Here is a 21520-nt window from a genome sequence, read left to right on the forward strand (position 1 = left end):
GCTCTCATTAAAGGAACCAGGGTGGCTCTATTTTTACAGAAAAAACCCTTCAGTGGTCCATGGTGATGCAGTGAATTAGGACAACTTGTTTTCTGCTGACAAGCTTCCAAACTAATGGCACCATTGAAAGAAATAGTGGAATAGCACCTGGTCTTTTTCTTTTCTACAGTAGCAGCATCAATAAGCAATTATTTACTTGCGCCATGAAGGTTTGATATTTAAAAAAAAGTTCCTGAGGTGGTTTCTGCATTTCTGCAAAGACCATAATCACATGCACAATGAAGTCTTTTACAGCAGCCCTTAAGACCTTTAAATCAAAATGGGAGGCAGCTTCAGCATAACTATCCATATAGCAGAACTGCATAAACTAACAGGCTTTCACTGTTAGTGCAGCACCCCTCTTTGTGGTTTACATAGGACTGTGTGTGTGTGTGTGTGTGTGTGTGTGTGTGTGTGTGTGTGTGTGTGTGTGTGTGTTGGGGGGGGGGGAGCTCTCAAACCCCAAAGTGACAGTAGATGTGACTTGAAGTGTCTCTGTTTCCCAAACAGGTGTTGATTGGTTTGTTCAGTGGAGGAGGAGTGATTGCTCTGGTGAGAGTTTACACACTCCTCTTGGTTGTTTTATTTCGCAGTCAGAGGATGAGTTGGTTACAGAACAGATGATCAGAATCATCAGTAGATCGTTTCCCATTACAGAAAAGATGCAGCTTGAGGTGCCAATGTAAAACAAATCCTCAATATGTGTGTGTCAAACAAACCTGTCCAACAAACAAAAAGATGCTTGCACTGATCTGCTGCAGGGTGTCAGCTCCTCGCATCCTCTCCTGATGGTTAAAGCTCTTCTTCTGCCTGGGTGAAGAGCTGAGAGCCTGAAGTGGGACGGGCAAAGGGGTGGAGGGGGGGTGACTCTGGCCCCATCCCGTTCTCCACTTTTAATGAGCGCTCCGATCATGCAGGAGTAAAAGTCCAGGTGGAACAGTTCAGCGCTTGCATACACCAAACCCGCCTCTAAATGAACGCGTAAGGATTAGGGAAAAGTGCGCAGGGAATTACGTTTTTAACTCCTAGAGGATTATTGGACCTTCACAGGTAAGTTTTTCCTTCATTGATCTGTGGATATGAGTGAATTTTGAACAGAGAGCCAACAAGCAGCTCCACATATGAAATGGAGATTTTGTGTTTGCTGTTTCGTGGCGTGAATCAATTATCCACTTTCCTAATGACGCGTGGCCAAAATGTGCGCAATTTATGTGCATTGCGTTCAAGATCATTTTAATACTTATAATAATCAGGTCTGAGAGGAATTTTATCAACATTACATGAGGTTTTGACTTGTTTTCACTTTTTTATGGACTTTATTCCTCTGTAATTTATGGGTCTGGTTTATTTTAACAAACCTGTAGACTTGACAGGCTGCTCGAATTAAATTCAGTTTTTGTTCAGTTTGTTTATTTCTGTTTTTTTTCTTGTTTTTTTTTTGTTTTTTTGTTTGTTTTGTTGTTGTTTTTTAAAGTAAACACCCCTTTGCTCTTTTCTAGTGAGGTTTTTAGCTGAATGAATTCAGGCATGTCATAATCATTCACACTGCACTGCCTCTCATGGCTGATGATAAAAAATGATATGTGGAAAATCAGTGAGCCTCATGTTTATCTCATAAGCAGCAAGCCTGAAAGGTAAATTCCTCAACTATTGTTTTAATTTATCATACATGATGTTTGACATTTCTTTGTTTACTCTTCTTTACATGTCTGTAAAATTTGAAGGAGCCTGATTAAGCACAGGTGGTCTCTATACAATATGTCCAGCAGCAGACTGCAGGCTCTGGCTTGCACTGAAGCTGGTGCCAAGAATTAAAGTAATTCAGCCTGTGCTGTGCTCGATAAACAAATAGTGCCCAGCAGCAGCCCAAAAGGCTACAGAAATGACCTTGTAGAGACATGTTGGCTTTCCTGTGTGTCTGATCTCTCTTATGTTTCTCAGTCTGCTTGTTGCTACAACACTTGGCACATCTAACATGCTTACAGTACAGATCTGACACCTTTGAATGCTGGGATTTAACACTCCCTGGCACTGGGTGTGTAAATACTGCCTCTCTTTAGGCATGCCATCACTCAGGAACAGTGTGAAACCAGATTCACAGCCGGTCATCATACTCAAATAAACCTCAGTCCCATCCGCTGCTTATCCTCGTTGTATTTACAGCTCATCCACCTCAGACAAGGAGTGTGGGTGCTGCTGAAATGGAGGAAGTTAAAAATACAGTCTTTGTGTTTGGGCACGAAGCTGCATAGCACGTTAGTTCACCATTACTGATGGAAAGAGAGTATTTTAGGGGTGAAAATGTGAAAATAAAAGTCATTTTTTAGCATGTTATCAGTGCTTATCAACAACTGCCTTCAAGCACTTCTGAGGCTGTGGTGCACCACTCACAGGTGTGTGTGGTCTGCCCATGCTTTGAGAACCTATTGTGTGCTGGCTTTTGAAATATGCACACATGGCTACTGTACATCCTGTTTGCATTATAGACACTGTATATGTGACACTCCTGCCAGGTGTGATTTTCATCCTACATTGTCAGATTTAGGGCGTTTATGCATCAAAAATCACTGGAAATGTGCCCCGCAGGAACTGAAAATGTTCACTTCACTGCCGCAGGCTTTGTGCAAAACAGCTTGGCCTTGTCTAATCTTGGTGAAGGTTGTGCATGTAATCCACATTGTAGTGAGAATGTTGAGTGAATTGCGCTGTAATTCCTCAAACTATGTGACCTGTCTGAGCTGTTGAGGTTTTCTACAAATGGACTGTGGCCCCTGCACAGAACCTTTCATCTTCTGCAGCGGATGTGAAAATCAGTTTGTGTATTTTTTTGTACACTTTTTCATAGTTAATTGTCAGCATGTTGATAGACTGTTTAATTTGTGTCCCCACCCAGAAGAAATTAGATTAGAGTGTTTAAAGAATAACAGAATAATAGCATTGCAGGAGCAAGCCAAAGCTGTGTCATAGGTCCGTCCATGCCTTATCTAGAGTTTAACACAGGTGTAAGATCACCTACACAGTATGTTTGTGATTTATGGTGGTGGTAAGTGTTGAGTCTGAAAGCCCTCACATACCGTGACATTCTCCAAAACGATCAGGGTGTTTGATAAGTTATCCCAGATCTCATTTTCTGTTTGTGTATTTTTGATCCTTCGGTTGAATGTGTGTGTGTGTGTGTCTCTGCAAGTCCCCTCAGGATCTATTATCTGCTGTACAGGAAACTCCCCACAGTGTTTGTCAAAGCATATCATTTGCGCTCTGTTTCATTGCTTGGAGAAGGAGCCATTTAGAGGCTCACGCTGAGAACACAAATTAAGAGGTCTCAAATTATTGTCATTTTTTGCACATTTCGGGGTTTTTTTCCAACAGTGATGTCATGCATGCATGAGTCACAAAACGGAGGCTTCTTTTGAAGTGTGTAGAGCTGTGCTTTAGGGAATATGGAGCTCACAGTTTAGATGTCCTCGCAGGTGTACAGACAGATCAGTCCTGGAGTTTGCTTTATCCAGTGAAGCGCGCTGACTCACCTCTCCCGTGCTGCAGGTCTTCTGTGCTGTTGATGTACATATCTGTCCCGGCTTGTTCCCAGCCTCAGCTTTCTTCCCCCGCAAGGACAAATTGTAGTCCTGACTGTGCAGCGGTGATCTACCTGCCTGTCAAAGCACAACACTGTGGAAAAATCATGTCAGTGCTCATGAATGTCAGATAAAAATCCAGCAACGCATTAGGGAAAATCCTATTACTGCCACATGCAGTAATAGGATTTTATTTTATGCTTTAACAAAATATGTTTCCAATGTGTATTTGCTTTAAAGTTATTATGGATGATAAATCATGAGCTTCAGCCCACAACAAGTACATCATGCACACTTTAGGTTAAAGCTACAATACAGAATTATGCACAGAAATAGCTGATAGAGGTAACTGTGAAAATTATGAACTCCAACACCCCAAAATCTTGCAAAGTTACAACGCAACACTATTATGTTTATCAAAGCAATATGTGTATTTCTGAAAATGTTGCATTATTCATAAGTCTGATTCTGTGTTTGAGAGAGACAACAGAATTACATTTTTTAAAGCTTATGGCTTTTTGGCATTTATTCATTTAAGAAAGTATTTCTTGGAGGTTTGGATGTTTTCTATTTTTGAAACGTACACACTTACACACATTCAAATCTGGAAGCTGCCCAGTACAACAACTGATCTGATCTGCTGGCCACTGAGCAGCTCTACTGGAGCACTTTAAGGTTAAGGGTCTTGCAGTGGTGGTAATGTTTCCACACCTAGATGTATCCTCCAGGGATCCAATCTGTGATCTTCTGGCCATAAAACCATCTCTCTGACAAGACAAGTGTATTTTTATGAAGCGTTTTCACTACTACATATTGCTAACAGTATCTGAACAGCATCACATTTGACCTTGCCTCAGAGGTCGCTGTATGATTACATGTTCCCACTTGATCACATTGAACCCGTCGATGTGTGGCGGCAGTAACAGACATGATGCCGCCCTCGTGGGAGGTACAGCATTCCTCTGTTAACAGGGAGACCTCAGTCATCACCTCCCCAGTAAGGAGGTCAGTCCCGCTGCTTCGGCACACAGCAGGGACTGAGGTGGCTCTCATATTTAATTCCTCCTCCAGCCTAAGTATAAATGATACTGAGGACAAGAGAAAGTAGCTCTGAGGCTCTCCTTGGCTAGTCATCACTAGCGCAATCATTACTACAACAGGTCTGTAGTCTGTAGTCCCACTTCTGTTCTTGTTCTCACAGGCTTTGACTTTGATTGATGTCTCTAGTATGGGTATCACGTTTGAATCTGAATGAAAGACAGAGAGAGATGTTTTGTGTCTGTCTGTGTTTCAAACTTGGATCCAGCTTTATGTGGTTTTCGGTGTCAAACAAAGAAAGGCAGCTGATTGAACACAGTTCCTCATTCCATAAACATGAACGTATGTCTCTGTGTGTTCTGTAATTGAGTCTGACTCCATAGATATTAATGGGAGGAATCTTACAAAGAGTTTTGTCTCAGAGCCCAGATGTTCGCTGTAGAGCTTCTGATTGGCAAATTCTTTCAGCCCTCTGTAACTTAAATTGAAGCAACTTAAAGCAAACTGAAACAAGAAACATTGACCCAAGCTGAAATACAATCCTTATTTGATGTGACTGATCTTAGGAGTAGGTGTGCCTACTTGTGTTATCATAATTGTTTTCAGTATGTTTGATTGACCCCATTTCCTTAACTGATGGTAGATGAGTCATCCAGCTTTTTGTGTAGTTACAGTTCACAGAGTCTGCCGGATATTTATCCAAAAAGCTCTGGAAAGTGTAGCTCAGTGGCACAAGTTTACTCTGCCTTGTTTCCAGCTGACACAAACCAACACTCAGAAATGTTGACCAAAGTGTCCAAAGTTACTCTCAGTGTGTGAGCAAGAAACAGGAAATGGGTTGCAGAAGATTACAGTAAAATGCTGCTTCTTCTCGTCTCTCTATATAAGGTTGGGAGGTTATACAAGGACACCCGGCTGCCCTGCTGAACCAGCACACCACCCATCATGATCAGAGCATCACTCACTGCCATCTGCCTCGGTGAGCAACCCATCTATGTCTCCGCAGGAGTACGCTGGTTTTAAATATATCATCCTTGACTACAATGTTTTATATTTCCAAATATGATGTGGTTTCTCTCTCCATCAGCATCTGGTTTCTGCACAGTAATATCTTCAAACAGCATCCTCTGTCATAAAAGTCGTCTGTGTACAGTAAACACACTGATGATTATGTTACTTTGTCTGCCATTATGTGAAAGTCCCTCTGCTTCACCCGCAGCGCTCCTCCTGTCCTGCGCTTGCTGGGCCAAGCCTAACGGATCAAAGAACAAGAAACCAAAGCAAGGTAAACATCATCAACAAGCAAGCCTGTAATCTCTGTGTCAGTCCCAGTATTACTGTCTCCACTGCAGTCGACTGTCTTTCAGACGTTGAAATGTACTCACAATGATTATTGTCACTATCAATCTATCTGTCTATAAAATTCCAGTAAATAGTGAAAAATGGCCATCACATTTTCTTCTCTGATGTAATCAAATTGCTTGTTTTTTCAGACCAGTTTTCCAAAGGCTTTACATAAAACAACAAATACTCACATTTGTTTGTATTTTTGTTTGAAAAAAGAACAGTTAATCGACTGTCAAAATAGTTATTGATTATTTTTCTGACAATCTACTAATTGATTAATAAACCATTTTATTTCATTTTATTTTTAGTAACTGGAATTCTGTGAAAACAATATATGTAACCCCAATGTCCAAAAAACGATTTCCTCTTCCCTCAACAGTTGTTCCAGCCATAGAGTGCGATGTCAGAGCGGGAAAGATCAACCTCCCAGAATTCATAGTCAAATGTCCGGCGCACTGTAAGGAGACCAAGCAGCAAGTTTATGGGACAGGCGTGTTTGCCTCCATCTCCAGCATCTGCAACGCAGCCATCCACAGGTAGACAGTGAACTGCAGTGATAAATGGGAAATAAATCTCACGTGGGATGTCTTTTTGGTTCTTTTTGTTCACTGCAATTGCTGCTGTATAATATTTATAACTGTGCTTCACTCTAAATTGTCTTCTAACTAAAAAATGTGTATCCACCAACAGTGGCGTCATCACCAACTCAGGAGGAAAGGTGATTGTGAGGAAAATGGCTGGGCAGAACATTTACAAAGGCAGCAACTCCTACGGCGTGCGCTCTCTGTCTCTTCCTAAATGGAGGGAGTCGTTTGTTGTCTCAGGTATTAATATTGTGGAAAACAATATGAAGCACAGTGCCTCAGAGTTAGCCCACAACCATCAACTGGCTTTGTTGTATTTCAGTGGGCAAGCCCAAGAAAGGAGTGATCTACCCATCTACCCTCGACTACGTCCCTTCAAGACCAACCTATGTGAAAACAAGTGAGAGGAGGGTTATTTTTACAGTCACATCTTGTATGTGATTATGAATTTTAGAGCATTAAATTTAGCTTTGTCATCTGGTGGTTTGACAGATACTTAGTGTTTCACAATGATAGAACAGTCTAAGGAGGACCTAAGCATTGATTTGATTATTTGCAAACCAAAAACGTCAAGGCGTCTAGGACTAAACTGGGCTGAATTTGGTTGAAAAGATCACGTTTTTTTTTTTTTTTTTAGACATCTAGGTGACATATAATCGTTGTTTCAACTGCATTTACCTAGGCTTACAAAAACCTTCACCATCCATCCAAATGTAGCCCAGTTTAAACCTAGAAATCTAGATACATTTTGGCCCACAAATCACAAAAGCAGTGCTTACTGGGGACAAAAGGTTACTAGGTAGATGTCCTGCGCTTGACTCCAGCGTGTTGAACTTCATTCAGGTTGAATGAGGAGTCGGAGCACCGCAGTCTAGCGAAGAATGCCAAGAATGCATTACAACACAGTAACTGTAGACGCTCTTCCTCCCCATCCATCCATCTTGTACACGACCGCCTTCACCTATCGTCTCCTTTTAGGCCAAAAGGACAAATTCCCTGCGGCTACCACGGCACTGCCTACAACAGCGGCACCTGAACCCACAACTACAGCACCTGAACCTGCCACCACAACCACAACCACACTGGCTCCCACTACCACCACGACCACCACTACACCTCCACCACCACCCACTACTGCCAAGGCTCGCGCTGCTATCCACAAAGTCAGGGACGCAGGTGAATTTAAACATATAAATTATGTTTAACTTTTGCATACAAAAGCTGTTTATTTCCTCTAAATCTATGGATCCATGTACTTTATGTTATGTGGAGGATTGCGTATTTACTTGGATGCATAATCCATTAAAACCAATCCACACAGAACATCCACTGCGGCTGGAGTGCTGCCTATAGCTGACGTCTAACTAACAACTGTAGCAGCTTGTGACTATACTTGCTTTTTTTGCCAGAACAAGCTTTCATTTGTGCGAAACTGAGTGATGAAGACGAATGATTGCAGCTGGTAATTGCAAGTCACAACTGCAATTATGACAAATTACAGCAGGTCTATGATGAAGTTAGTACGGCGCTGCTCAGTCGCTTGACTGACTGCCTTAACTGTACATTTGATCACCAGACCTTTCATCACTCTTATTACATGAAAACATTATCAGATGGTAATCACTGTGAGTCGTCTTCTCCATTTGGACAGAAATGCAGCTACAGTGAGTAGACAATGCTGCAGTATCTTAAGGTATGTGTGTAAATGAGACGGGCGGTGTGCCAGAAAACCTCCCAACCATTTCTCTTTCCTTCATCTTCTGTAACATTATCTCTCTCTTCTCCATATTGCAACCCCATGTCTCTTTCTTCTATCTAGGCAGCAGTCACCCGTACCTTGCCTCTGTGGCAGCTGCAAATTCGAGTAAGTAAAAAAAAGGCTAAGAGAGGTTGACGCTGTTTTTCTGGTGGCATGAGGGGGTGCAGTGGTGTTGCTTAACACAGGGGTGTGCAGGAACATGTGTTTATATGAAGCATGGGGTCCTCTGGGAATTTGTGTGCATTAGGATTCATTATGTATTCTGTATTCAGGGTATCAGCCCTGTTAACAAAGCAAGTTTGTCATAATCAACGGCATAACTTGTGTATGTAAGGTGAAATCAGCTTAGATCATTTGTTTTAAGCTAGAAAACTTAAAACAGTAGGGCTGTAGGCTTATGCTAAAACCAGAACTACCTTGATTTTGCAACTTTTGCAGATAACTTATGTTAAAAAATTACAGAGATTTTTGTCTAAATTTGCCCACATTGTGTTATTCTCAACACTGGTGTAGGACAGTCACAGAATGGTCAAGGAAAGGGCCCCGGCCAAGGTACAGTATGTCAATACTCTCACTGATTCTGCAGCTCTTGGAAAGTCTTTTTACTGTACGCCAAATACAACAATTCAAGTTTGACTAAATCATGACATTTCTTCAAAGTATTCAGAGGAAGTGGCTATCCGAATAGATTCCCACAGCGTGCCAGTGCAGGTAAACCAAGCATTTGTTGTCCTGATGTGTCTGTTTTTCATTTTACATTTGGAAAGACAGAAATTATCCCCACATTTGCTCTTTCTTCCTTTTCTTCTGTACTGATATACATAAACTCTGCATGGCATCTCTGTTCTGTATGTGGACTGCTTTTAAGACAACGAGTGTGCTAACACAGGGCCGGACCAGAATGTTCTGCTGCAGCCCTGCCTCTTGTTCTGCTATCTTTCGAGTAAAAAAACAACTGTTATACAGTTTTCAACTATGTTCATGCTGTATGAGTGAATGTTTAGCATTCATATCCACTGTAATGTGATGTAATGTTTGAGTGACTATGGGAAATCTGAGAATCTAACACAATTTTCTGTATATATACTGTACATATATGAGAATATTTCTGTCTGTTCAACTACAGATGCAAAAGTTGAGCCTTTTTTGTCACAGCTGTTGTTTCTAGTTTTTGTCCAGAAATTTTCATATTTACAAGTTAGTGAATCATCTTGCCTGCCCACCATGAAAAGATAGTTTCCTTTTTTCTTTTCTCCATTACAAAATGAACATAATATGTCACAGTGTTATACATTTAAAATTGTTTAGAAAAAGCAAATTGTGTATTACATTTTTATTTGCAGGTGCAACAGATTAATAGTATTTCACTTGAGATCTCATTATATTTGTCTTGCATTCTTGGTCGCAGGTCTGCGCCGACCAGAGGCAGGGTCAGCTATCAGGAGACAGCCATCCTCTCCAGTTGGCCCAGGTCAGCCTTATCACACACACACACACACACAGAAACAAACAGGTAGACACAGCAGGACTAACAGTGATTGCAGGTCAAGGACAGCTGGGGGGACAGATGTCTTTGTTGGAACAAGAATCCTGGAGACGTAGACTGCCGTAAGTCTGACCCTCCTGTCCACACCCATAAGCCGCTGTGATCTTCACCCCGGGGTCATCGTTAATCCACTCCATCAAGCATCTCAGCTAACATTCCTTTTCATGATAGCTGCTGTTCTCTGTCATTGGGCACATCCTCTTATTGGTGTTTTCATTTTCTCAGATGAAAAGAGACATATAAAGCCGAGTTAAGGCCTGTAAATACACCCAGCATATATCTTTTTGTTTTCGATATCATGCTGCGGAGAAAATGCCTTCAACTATACTCAAACCAAAACAGCTGGGCTGCATTTGTGGATGGAGCCCCAGACCTGACGCTGTCTTCCCTTCCTTTTTCCACTCTTATTCTATCTGCCTGTTTCTCATTGCTACAAACAGCTTTTAACAGGGTTCAGCCGGCCCCACCCGAGCGGACTCCAACCATGAGCCAGTCCAACCCTCGTAAGTATCTCCAGACCCCGAGCGGGAGTACTCAAAACTGCACAAGCAGACACACTCATTGACGTAGAGACACAGACAGGCCTGATCAAACAGGGGAATAACTGGGGTAATAAAAGCTGTGTTGAAATGTTTTATAAAGCAGCACTAATGTTTACCCTCTGTGGGATGCTGTGGTTCAATGCGTGGCCAGTCTTCTATAAACAACGGGTGAAAGTACAAGCACGTCCTCGACTGTTACAGTGGCCAACATGAAAAAATGAGCAGTGAGTATGATATACCACATAGATGAGCGACGATGTGATAGCATTGTTCTGAACTCATCTTGTGCCATATCTCTGCTGTATCTGAGACAGCAGTGAACTTTCACTTTTAGATAAGACCACGATGAGAAATGCACTCTGTCAGTACTCTAATAACATCTTATGACAGATCCCATCCGGTCTGGCCTCTTCACCTCTCTTGTAAATGCTTGCAGAGAGGGAGAGAAACATGAAAGCAGCAGCACCAAGTGGCCCAGTGGTGCTCCCAGGGAGACGTATGACCCAATTCATAGCCCTGCAGGATCTGGGTCCACTCTCTGGCTTGTCAAGAATAGAAAGCTCTTGCCATTCAAACCAGGCTAGGTTTGGCTCATGGAGGAATGTGCTCCTGTTTTTGCTTCTGTGGAATGCAAAACCATGGATCCCTACAATTAGACAGAACTATATCCGTTTAAATGACAGTTGATCATACGATACGATTTCTAAAATGCAGTGTTGGATGTTTCAAACCAGTGCATCATACACTGTATCTGACCACCATGCTGCTTTTGAGAAGTTTCTCAAGTACCAGAAATGTCTGATCAGTGCAAAGAACAGCTACTGACATTGTCAGCTCGTGTATAATAACGTAATACTTTATTGATACCCTTAGGGAAATTCTTTATGCTTGAGGTCAGGGGTCAGAGGTCAGGATCAGCCGCTGGAGCCGGCAGGAATTCACTGTCTTTCTCAAGGACACTCCAGCAGGGTGGATGCTTGCAGACGCTGCAGCTTTGAACTGTGATTTATGAGTTGAAGGGTTTTCTCCCCAGTCGCTTTGCCACCCGGCTGCCCCTAACAGATGTGCGAATTTATTGCTCAGCTTTCTGGAAGTGTTACGATTCAGTTCAGAGTAGCATTTGTAATGAGATATGCCCACGTGACAAACACAGTGATGCAGGAAAAACCTCTGCAAAAGATGTCAAAGTCAGATTTAATAACACTTTACTACAAATCACACTATTTAGCATTTGTAAGCAGTATATAAACACCTAATAAATGATGATATAGTAACACTCAGTTGTAATAATTTATAGGAGAATTGTCCTTATATCTGCTAATTATAATGTCTTATAAACCAGTTATTCAATGTTTATGTGCTGCTTATAAAAATAGGAAGACAAAGGAAAGTGTTGCCAATCCCCTCTGATATGCTTTCTGACCTTCTCGCTGCAGTGATCAGTGAAGTGGCGATGATCGGGAGAGTTAAACTCAATCCTTTTAAAGCACCTGTTTCCCCAGAAAAAATAACAGTACTGTCTGCTGTATAGCGCCGTGCCTTTGAACAGCAGCAGATTAAGCTAATCTCGGGCGTCCTACTATCTACACTGTCCCTGGTTTGACACCAACTTTAGAATAATACTCCCACGTTTTGCTGGGCTGCTGGCTGGGCTCTCCCAGCCCGTCCCCGTCAACAAAGACCCTGCTCACTAGCTGTCACTGGATGGGAACCCAGAGCCCAGGCTGTGTGTTTGTGTAAGCTACCCATCACAGTGAGGGGTAAACTGAAGTGTGTTGTCACGACTAAGTCAGGTTAGACAGATGCCATGTCATTGTTGTGGTTTTGCTCAGCTGTTTGGGCTTCTAGTGTTCAATCACATTTCAATTAACCTCCACTTTGCCATGCAGGAGTCAAGTCTGCCTGGTTAAACTGCCTGTCTGTGCCACGTTATGAGTTGAAACTCTCAGTCTGTGTGAAGAAATTGTGATGCCAAGAGCAGCAGGTAGAAAACAGAAAAATGAGAAACACATTTTCTCAGGCAAGTTGGTCTTCCCCTGTCTCTCTAGCCTGCAGGTGAAAGAGAAAGGCTAAACATCATGGAAACAACCTTTAGTTGCTCAGTAACTGTCTGTCTGAGTGACTACTGTATGTTTAGTGTCTGACTCAAGGCTGAACATCTTGTGCATACCCCACTAATAACGTAGAAGCCTTAGTGGAGGTCACAAGTATGCTCCTCCTTGCAATGACACCGTCTGATGCTTGTCCTGAACGCAGCTTTCTAATCTTCCCTGCACAGCTTTTCCCAGAAGGGATTGGGCGCCCCCGTCCTTCCCTCGTCCTGATTGGTTCCCTGGGGTTAGACGACCAGCAGGTATCAGAAAATAGCTCATCCTTTTTTTTTTTTTTTTTAGCAAATCATAAACACATCCTATTTTAAATGTAAATGTTTTAATTCATGTTTAAACTAACTAAGGTAAGGCTGGTATTGGTGCAGGTAGGTGTGTGTCCATGCTCTAAAAGCTTTTTATATTTCACAGAATCTCAGCTTTTAATATATTAATCCCGTGCTAAATATGTAGCCTTATAAATTCAGCGCATTTTTAGAATTTTCTTACTTATTGTCAGCGACAATTTTGCTCTGTCATATAGCCTACTTCATGATAATCAATAGATGTTGGCTCCCCTCCAAACACGCTTACAATGTAAGTGATGGGCGCCAAAATCCACCGTCCTCATTTTGTGCAAAAATATATTTAACAGTTTATCTGAAGCTAATATGAAGCTTGCAGCTATATAAAATATATAATAGAATTCCCTTTTTGTGTTTCCTCGGACAGTGTTTCCCTGTTGAGCTGCGGTGGAAGTATAATAACAAAAAGAGGGACTTTGGCACTTGAAGCTTCATATTAGCTTTAGAGAAACTTTTAAATACATTTTTGCACAGAAGGAGGACTGTGGCTTTTGGCCTCCATCACTTACATTGTAAGTACATCATCTGGGGACCACGATGTCTGTACAAAATTTTATGCCAAACATTCCAATAGCTGTTGAGATATTTCAGTCATGAACAAAGCGGTGGACAGACTGACATTGTCATTGTTACAGCTAAGCCACTAGCACTGCTAAAAACATAGACCTCACCACTGACTAACAAACTATTTCTTCTCTGCCTCACATAGTGTAGTCGCTCAAGATGTGATGTACTGTTCTGCAGATATAAATGTGTTACTTACTGTGATTGTTGTGTCTTTTTCCACAATAATCACCAAGGATTTAATATTTATAGCAATAATCTATATGTAGATTTTTACATACTGGAGCTTTAAAGCAACATTAAGCGCCCTTCATTGTAACCCTTGTAGTTGCTGATGCCTCCACCTTCTCTGCTGTACATTCAGATGTTAGTTATGCAGTTCCAGACTCTGGATACACATGGAGTGAGACGGACACACCTGAGATGACAGGTAAGTCAACCTCCCTCTGGCAGACAACATATCAGTTTGGTGTGTGCTGCCCCCCCTTCACAGCAGCAGGTCACTACATCTTGTACCCATATATGTTGCATGTGCATGACTGATACAGTTAAGTATCTGCTGACCATGAACAGTATGTGTTGAATTGGTTCCATGTGTAAGTACATGCCAGTGTCTCTCAGGACATTGTGTTTACATGTTTACATCTGCCTGCCATATGAGAGATTCCTGTGATGTGTGGAAGAGAGACCAATGGGCAGGTGTAATGTTGGTGCATGTGAAAGAGAGAAAGAGACACTGTGAGGTGATAATTCTGCACAAAGCAGTTGTTTTCATTGGTCTGGGATTGGTTGAGAAGAATATGTGACCAATCACAACCATGGGTATTACTAACTAGTACTAATACTAACGGGTCTCATAACATCCTCCTCTAGCTCGGGATCACAGGCCTGATATCTCAGACTTTGAGCGCTGGTATTATAACTTTGGACCGTACCGTAAGTGTTTTTCTATTCTATTTACTGGGAACTAACTGATCTTTGGGTTCAGGTTTTATATTGTCATATGTACAGATTGTGATTCTGTAAATGTAAAACCTGTTTGTTTGCCAGACATGAACACACTCTCATGTTCTCTACGATTTGATTTTGAAACAAAGCTACTTTAATTTCTTGTGTTTCATATAGTGTCTACATGAAATACTGTATGTTGTCTGTACCATTTTGACTTTTAAGGTGAGATATCCATAGCATTTCTGTAACTAACTTGTCTTGTCTTCACTAAGTTACATGGATGTCCTAAGGTAAAACATCTGTCATGTCATAATTATATTAATAACATTAATTAATCCATACAAGCTAGCTGAGAATGGGGCCATGACACTTTAAGCAATACTTTGACATTTTGGGAAACAGGCTGGCTCACTTTTTTGCTGAGAGTTAACTAAATGAGAAGATAGAAACCACTTGCATGTATGTCTGTTAAATATGAAGCTAACGTTACAGGCAGGAAGTGATTAACTTAGCTTAGCATAAAGACTGGCGGCAGGAGGAAACAGCTAACCTGGATTTGTTTGCACACAAAATCTACCTAATAGAACAGGTTAATCTTCCTAATTAACAAGTAATATTTTATTTCTTTAGTCTGTACAAAAAACAAATCGTAAAAATGATAAATATGGTGATATCGTGGATTTCCAAATGTTTAGACAAACCTGTTCCCATCCTTTATGGTAACATACTTGTCATTCTTAAAATTTGGTGTTTAAATGCATTATACAAACAAGATAATTAGTGAGCTTTAGAGGTGCTGGTAGGTGGATTTTGTTCACTTTTGGGCAGAGCCAGGCTAGCTTTTCCCTTAACTTTTCTAGTTTTATGCTAAGCTAAGCTAACCGGCTGCTGGCTGTAGCTTCATATTTAATGAACAGATATTTTATCAATACATATCCTCTCTAACCCTCGGCAAGAAAGCAAACAAGAGTATTTCCCCAAATGCAAAACTATTCCTTTGAGTGCTTCGAAAACAAACTCATTTCATTTGTTTTTAGTCACAGCCTTCACACCAAAAAATACAAACCATTTACAATGTGGCCCAATGACAAGACACAAAAAGCCCTCACTTTCAGATTACAGGCCACGGTTCCATCTGTTTGATGACACAGCCGAGCATCTAAATCTAAGTACAAGGGCCATGGTTTGGAAAACTGAATGCCTGAGCCATTTCCAGTGCGCACCACAAAAATGCCACCACACTTCCTACCAAATGAAACATGGAGTCGATGGGAGTAGGCCGACTTGCCACAGCGTGTTTACAGTTGTTTCACATGTGTCGCGTGTCACAGTCTGTCATGACTGATAATGTCTTTAATTTTAGTGTCCCGTTCCACTGACTCAGATGGCAACCGTAAAGCACCATTGGATACAACCCATACTAGAGGTGAGCTGTGGTTACCATGGCTACAAACACCTGTTGGTATCCAGTAAGGCACCAGCTTGGACACAACATGCAGCTTCTATAAAGGATTCTTATTTTTTTCTGTCTTTTGCTGTGCTGTTCAGTAAATAATAGTTTTCTCTAACTTCTGCTGCTTTAGCTTTAGCTAACTATTAGTAGACCTGACATAAAGAGATGCAATATTTTTCATTCATGAAGAAGAAACCAACCTTTTTGTACAGCTAAGATGGTGAGTGATGTTAATTAGCTGCTTTGTGGTAGAAATGTGCTAACGCTGAGCTTGTATGATATCATCTATGCAGTGGAGCCAGTGGACGCCTGGAAACCAGAAGCAAACCTTTATGAATCAGGTGAGATAGTTTGCAATGCTCGTTTCTGCGTCCCAAAAGAGTCGCTTTGCCAGTAAGTTCTCAGTGCTGACTGTAAGTACAAACCAAACCAAGGATAACCAAGGAAAAGCATCTGGGTTTCTGCTCAGCCTGTAATTGAAGGGATTTGGAGTCAAATGGTATGGTTGCTTGAGGATAAAATCAGTTCCTGTTTGGTGTCATTTTTGCCACAACAAATACTAGGACTAAGGTTCTGGATTTCTGGAAAATGGACAGCTCCAAATATGCCGTGTTTAAGGGAAATGCCACCAAAACTGACTTTTAGGTTGATTTAGGTTGCGATTCTGAAGTAAACTTGCTCTTTCACTTTGTATGAGTGTTCAAGATTGAGGAAGGTGTATTTTTATGACAAAACATGTTTGAATTGTATTAGCTAGTAAAAAAGTAATGACTGTCAACTGAATTTTCTTTCAGTCATCTAAAATAAATGCTACGATTTGCTAAGACGTCTACTCAATATTATGAAGCCAAGAGAGTAAATTTTAGCAGAATTCTCCTTTTAAAGACCTTTGTGTTTTTTTCATTTTCAGGCTTCAATGTGAGAGAGCAAGAACCTGGACCCAGAGCACCTGAGCCTGTGTCACAAGGAGACCCAAGTATGTCCCTATACATCTTTAAAGCTACTATGTGTAGGATTAATATTTGATTAGAGCATCTTTGAAATTATTCTGAAGGAATAAGATTTTGACATGTATTATTTTCAGTGTTTCCACATCAAAATCACGTGATGTCCATTAAAGGCACCCCGTAGAGTTTTTTTTTATGGACAAACATAGTAATGTTAACATTCAGTGTCTCTCACTAAAACACACTGTATGTATCCTTTAGGCCTAATGAGTTGAATGGATTTCTTTACTCATAAAACATTTGCAATGTCAGTTTTTTCAAATGCATTGTTTACATCCTGTTTGCTAGCTAGCAGCCTTCTTCCTTCCTACCTTTGTTAGCTCATTGCTATGTGTCTTGGTGCATTACCTGCACTAACTTGCTATCACTAGAAAAGCATGAAACCAATGGGAGGTATTTGTATCACGTCACCCGTTGGCTGTTGTGCATCCTTGTAAAAACAATGCTCCATAGCACTACTAGTGGTCAAAAACTCAACATGGTACCTTTAAAATCTGCCACATTGTTTTTTTTCTTTGCTACCACTGCTGGGAGGTATTGAAGTTGGAAGTTTTCAAATTCCACACGTAGTGGCTTTAACTAATACAAAATGTATTACTAAACACAGCATCGAATCTTCTGTAACTGTGCATTTCCTGTTCCTGCAGATTGTAAGGTGGACCTGGCCTTCTTGATGGATGGGAGCTGGAGCATTGGGAAGCGGCGCTTTAAGATCCAGAAGGACTTCCTGGCTGAGGTGGCTCAGACCATCAACGTGGGTGTGATCGGACCCATGATGGGCATCATCCAATACGGGTAATCTCACCACTCTTGTCGCATCATTATGAACAATTTTTAGATAAGAAAACATAACATGATTGCCTCTGTGTTATTGATTTGTCTGAAGGGATGACCCTGTGACAGAGATCAGTCTGAAGAGTTACTCCAACTCCAGAGATGTGAAGTCTGGCATAGATAAGATTGTGCAGAAGGGAGGCCTCTCCAATGTGGGTGAGTGACTTGCTGCTCGCTGCCAGCTACAGTAAATGCCTACAAACACAAGTGTGAAAATGAAAGAGGGTGCAATTATCGCATGGTTTACTACCCAGGCACATTTTCACATGCAAGGATAGAATTAAATCTAAATTTGCTGCGAGACACTGTTAGCTAAATTACAGTCCTGTTTCTGTAAGTTGTGTTTTTCTTCTGCTCTGACCAGAAAACATTTGGTTTTTACCAGCACATGGGGGTCAGTACTCAGCAAGCAAGTGCTGTTTTTCTGCTTTGGTTAGTGCGTCAGCATGAGTCCACTGCCACATGGGTCTTTATGACTTGCTAAATATTGCATACTGATACAAATAGTGTTGTTTGTGTTTGCCGACTCTTTAATCATAGAAAAGTGCGAGTGGTAGTAAAAGCTTCTATAGTCCCCAACAGAGCTTCTTCTGTTCTGACCACCAAACAGCCTATGACAGCTAAATGATAGAATATCACCATTTTTGTGAACATATACAGTTAAAGCAATGAACTTTATAGAAAGTCTTTATGTGGCATACAGTATGCATGTTGTTTTTTTTAGAAGGTTGCTTCTGTACATATCCATAACATGCAGTTCCCAAAATGTCTCAGCCTTAGAAATAGATGCATCTGGTCCATATAATGTACATAATGAGCACTTTTGAAAGTAGTTTTTCAGGTTTCATTTTGTTTAATTTCATATTCTACAACTCGTGTGTATTTTTGTTCCTATGTTGAACAACAACCTCGTGAACAACAGATGAGTATTTTCCCAAATCCATGCCTGTATTTTGACCTCTGACTGTGTGTAGATGTGGCAACACTTTGACTGTTTCCCTGCTGCCCCCTGGTGCCCTGACAGGGAAGGCCCTCTCCTACATCAACAAGCAATACTACAGTGATGCCAATGGAAACCGAGGAGGAGCTCCTAACGTGGCCGTGGTGCTGGTGGACGGCTGGCCCACAGACAAGGTGGAGGAGGCCTCTCGGCTGGCTCGGGAGTCTGGCATCAACATATTTTTTGTCACCATTGAGGGCCCTGATGACAGCGAGAAGCATCAACTGGTTGAGGCCAACTTTGTAGACAAGGTAGGGTGCTGTCAGCAAAGGTGTATCACTTCATTAAAACATGCCACTTTGAAACACTGTGTCATGTCATCCCACAGGCTGTGTGTCGGACAAACGGTTACTACTCCTTGCCGGTGTCCAGCTGGTTTTCCCTGAGGAAAGCCGTGCAGCCTCTGGTGAAGCGAGTGTGTGATACAGACCGGCTGATGTGCAGCAAAACCTGCCTCAATGCCAATGACATCGCCTTTGTCATTGACGGGTCCAGCAGCGTAGGGACTGGCAACTTCCGCACGGTGCTGCAGTTTGTGGCCAACGTCACACGTGAGTTTGAGATCTCTGACACAGACACACGGGTCGGGGCTGTGCAGTACACCTACGAGCAGAGGCTGGAGTTTAACCTCGGACAGTACAACAACAAGGCTGAGCTGCTGAACGCCATCAAACGCATCAACTACTGGAGCGGCGGGACCAGCACCGGTGCTGCCATCACCTACACTGCAGAGCAGCTCTTCAGCAAATCCAAACCCAACAAACGCAAGATCATGATTGTTATTACAGATGGGCGCTCCTATGATGATGTCAGAGCACCTGCACTGGCTGTCCATCGCCAAGGTGAGGGGTCAGAATCTGAAAAATAGGAGATCTTGGGCAGTTAAGGTCAAGTCAAGTAATAATTATGTCCTTGCATCTATAAAACCTTTTCAAAATTCACTGAATAAATAAAGAAAAACACCCTCCAAAAACATAACTACCTAAAAACTTAGTTAAAAGTTTGGAGAATCAAGCTTTCACAGTCCATAATATAATTACACAAAAAGCCATTTCCTCTGGTGTGTGTCAGTCCACAGCGAGGTGACATGCAGTGTGTGTTTGATGTGTCAGGCATGTGTTAGGCCTGCGTGTGATAATCTGCTGTCCCCCCCTGTCTTCCAGGTGTGATCGCCTACTCCATTGGCATCGCCTGGGCAGCCCAGGACGAGCTGGAGTACATCGCCACGGACCCCGATAAGGAGCACTCCTTCTTCGTGGACGAGTTTGACAACCTCTACAAATTTGTGCCCAAGATCATCCACAACATCTGCCACGAGTTCAACTCCCAGCCCAGAAACTGAGGACTCGTGGATGGAGGGGAGGAGGGAGGTGCAGAGCGGGACATCTTCATCCTGGGCTGTCTTTAACGGAACACTGATTGTAAATTTACTCTTTCTGTTGCCCAGATGGTGCTGGATTTGGCTGCAGTGCCCCATATTTGAACAGGGAGAGTGGTTAATTTAGGTGAGGATTGTGGGTTTGGACAAAACAAATGAATCAGCATTCGGTCCCAAATATACAGATGGTGCTAATGGTAAAGGGTCTGCATACACAGTGCCATACTGACACCTGATGTACACTGTGGTGCCATGAAGAGAGAGCAGCGTATTCCTAATGAAAATGATGGCACCACTTTCTAATTACTTCCCCGTTATAAAGGGTTTATAAGCTGTAACTAAGAGCTTTTGTTAGTGTTAATAAACCATTTAGTAACGCTTTATAGAGCTGTTATAAGCCATTAATAAGAACAAAATTTGGGTTGATGGGTTGTGGAAAATTCCCTGAACTTTATCCTCCTCTACCATAAAACTTGATTTGTCTTTTTAGCTGTTTTAGTTATTGAGTTAATCATCAAACAACTTCTTTTGGAAAAGAACATAATTTGTCACTGCCAGTCTGTAAAAGCAAGTGTCATGGATCATCACCAGCCAAAGGGATTTTTCACAACCTGGTAACCCATAAGTTGTTGTTATTAATGTTTTCATTAGTAAATCATCTATAGAGCATCAGTAAATGATTTAGTAACTATTAATAAAGCTGTCAGGAGAACTTATAGAGCATTTATAAAGGGCGCCTTATTAGGAAGCGGCACAAAAATGATTAACAAACATAAAGCTACCTTATCGGGATATGGTGCTTGCAGAAAGAAAAGGTAGATTTTAAGCATGCTTAGCACTTCCTCTTATGGCTTAACATTCTTCATAAACTTAACACGGTGGTTTTTTTTTTAATACAATTCTCTGTAAAGAGGACATACTTTCTTAGAATTGGTGCATTTTGATCTTCCTAATAGGAGAGATTTGATAGTAGGGACATTGTTAAAGTTCCTCTCAGAGACTTTGGTGCTGACATTGCCGTGTTGGTACTTGTGCAACCAACACTACATGTTTAACACGTGGACACGAAAGTTAAATCAACAGCATGGAAAAAAGAAGTGGACTTGTGTGAGTGTGTGTGAGAAGTGAGGAAAGAGGAGCTTGTATATCTTTGTATGAAGTGATGGCAGATCATTAATTTGCTTCTCAGGAATGAAAGCAATTCATCTCATCGCTCTTACTTTCTAAATAGTGTGGTTGCTTCTAACATAGCAGGCATTTCTCAGATTTGTTGAAAGAGTATTTATGATTTTCTCCCTGTTATGTCCTGTTTGTACATATGCATATTAAAAGCCTTTGGCTAATTATGTTCAAATTATTGATCCATATTTTTTGCAATTTTTAATAAAATAAAGAAAATGAAGAGAACTTAAAGTGGCTGTTTTCTACTGAATCTTTTTTTTTTCCTCACA

The 21520-nt window shown here is 41.5% G+C and overlaps 1 protein-coding gene across 3 annotated transcripts; it reads left to right on the top strand.

Annotated features, from left to right (window-relative positions):
• Window positions 1-729: 729 nt before the first annotated feature.
• On the top strand, window positions 730-21482 carry vit (vitrin). 3 transcript variants are annotated; one of them, XM_042433929.1, is made up of 23 exons: window positions 730-1089; window positions 5541-5631; window positions 5872-5937; window positions 6379-6535; window positions 6690-6823; window positions 6906-6983; window positions 7562-7759; window positions 8403-8447; window positions 8856-8894; window positions 9003-9053; window positions 9751-9813; window positions 10329-10391; window positions 12709-12783; window positions 13775-13876; window positions 14320-14382; window positions 15761-15823; window positions 16144-16191; window positions 16761-16826; window positions 17505-17652; window positions 17744-17847; window positions 18716-18942; window positions 19020-19533; window positions 19855-21482. In XM_042433929.1, exons 2-23 carry the CDS (start codon window positions 5598-5600, stop codon window positions 20031-20033), a joined length of 2517 nt encoding a protein of 838 aa, XP_042289863.1. In that variant the 5' UTR covers window positions 730-1089; window positions 5541-5597; the 3' UTR covers window positions 20034-21482. The 3 variants fall into 3 exon arrangements, with proteins under 3 accessions (XP_042289863.1, XP_042289864.1, XP_042289865.1); XM_042433930.1 differs by having other exon boundaries at window positions 13811-13876; XM_042433931.1 differs by lacking the exons at window positions 8403-8447; window positions 8856-8894; window positions 9003-9053 and having other exon boundaries at window positions 731-1089.
• Window positions 21483-21520: the final 38 nt, after the last annotated feature.

This window comes from Thunnus maccoyii, chromosome 14 (genome assembly GCF_910596095.1).
Source record: "Thunnus maccoyii chromosome 14, fThuMac1.1, whole genome shotgun sequence".
NCBI lineage: Eukaryota > Metazoa > Chordata > Actinopteri > Scombriformes > Scombridae > Thunnus > Thunnus maccoyii.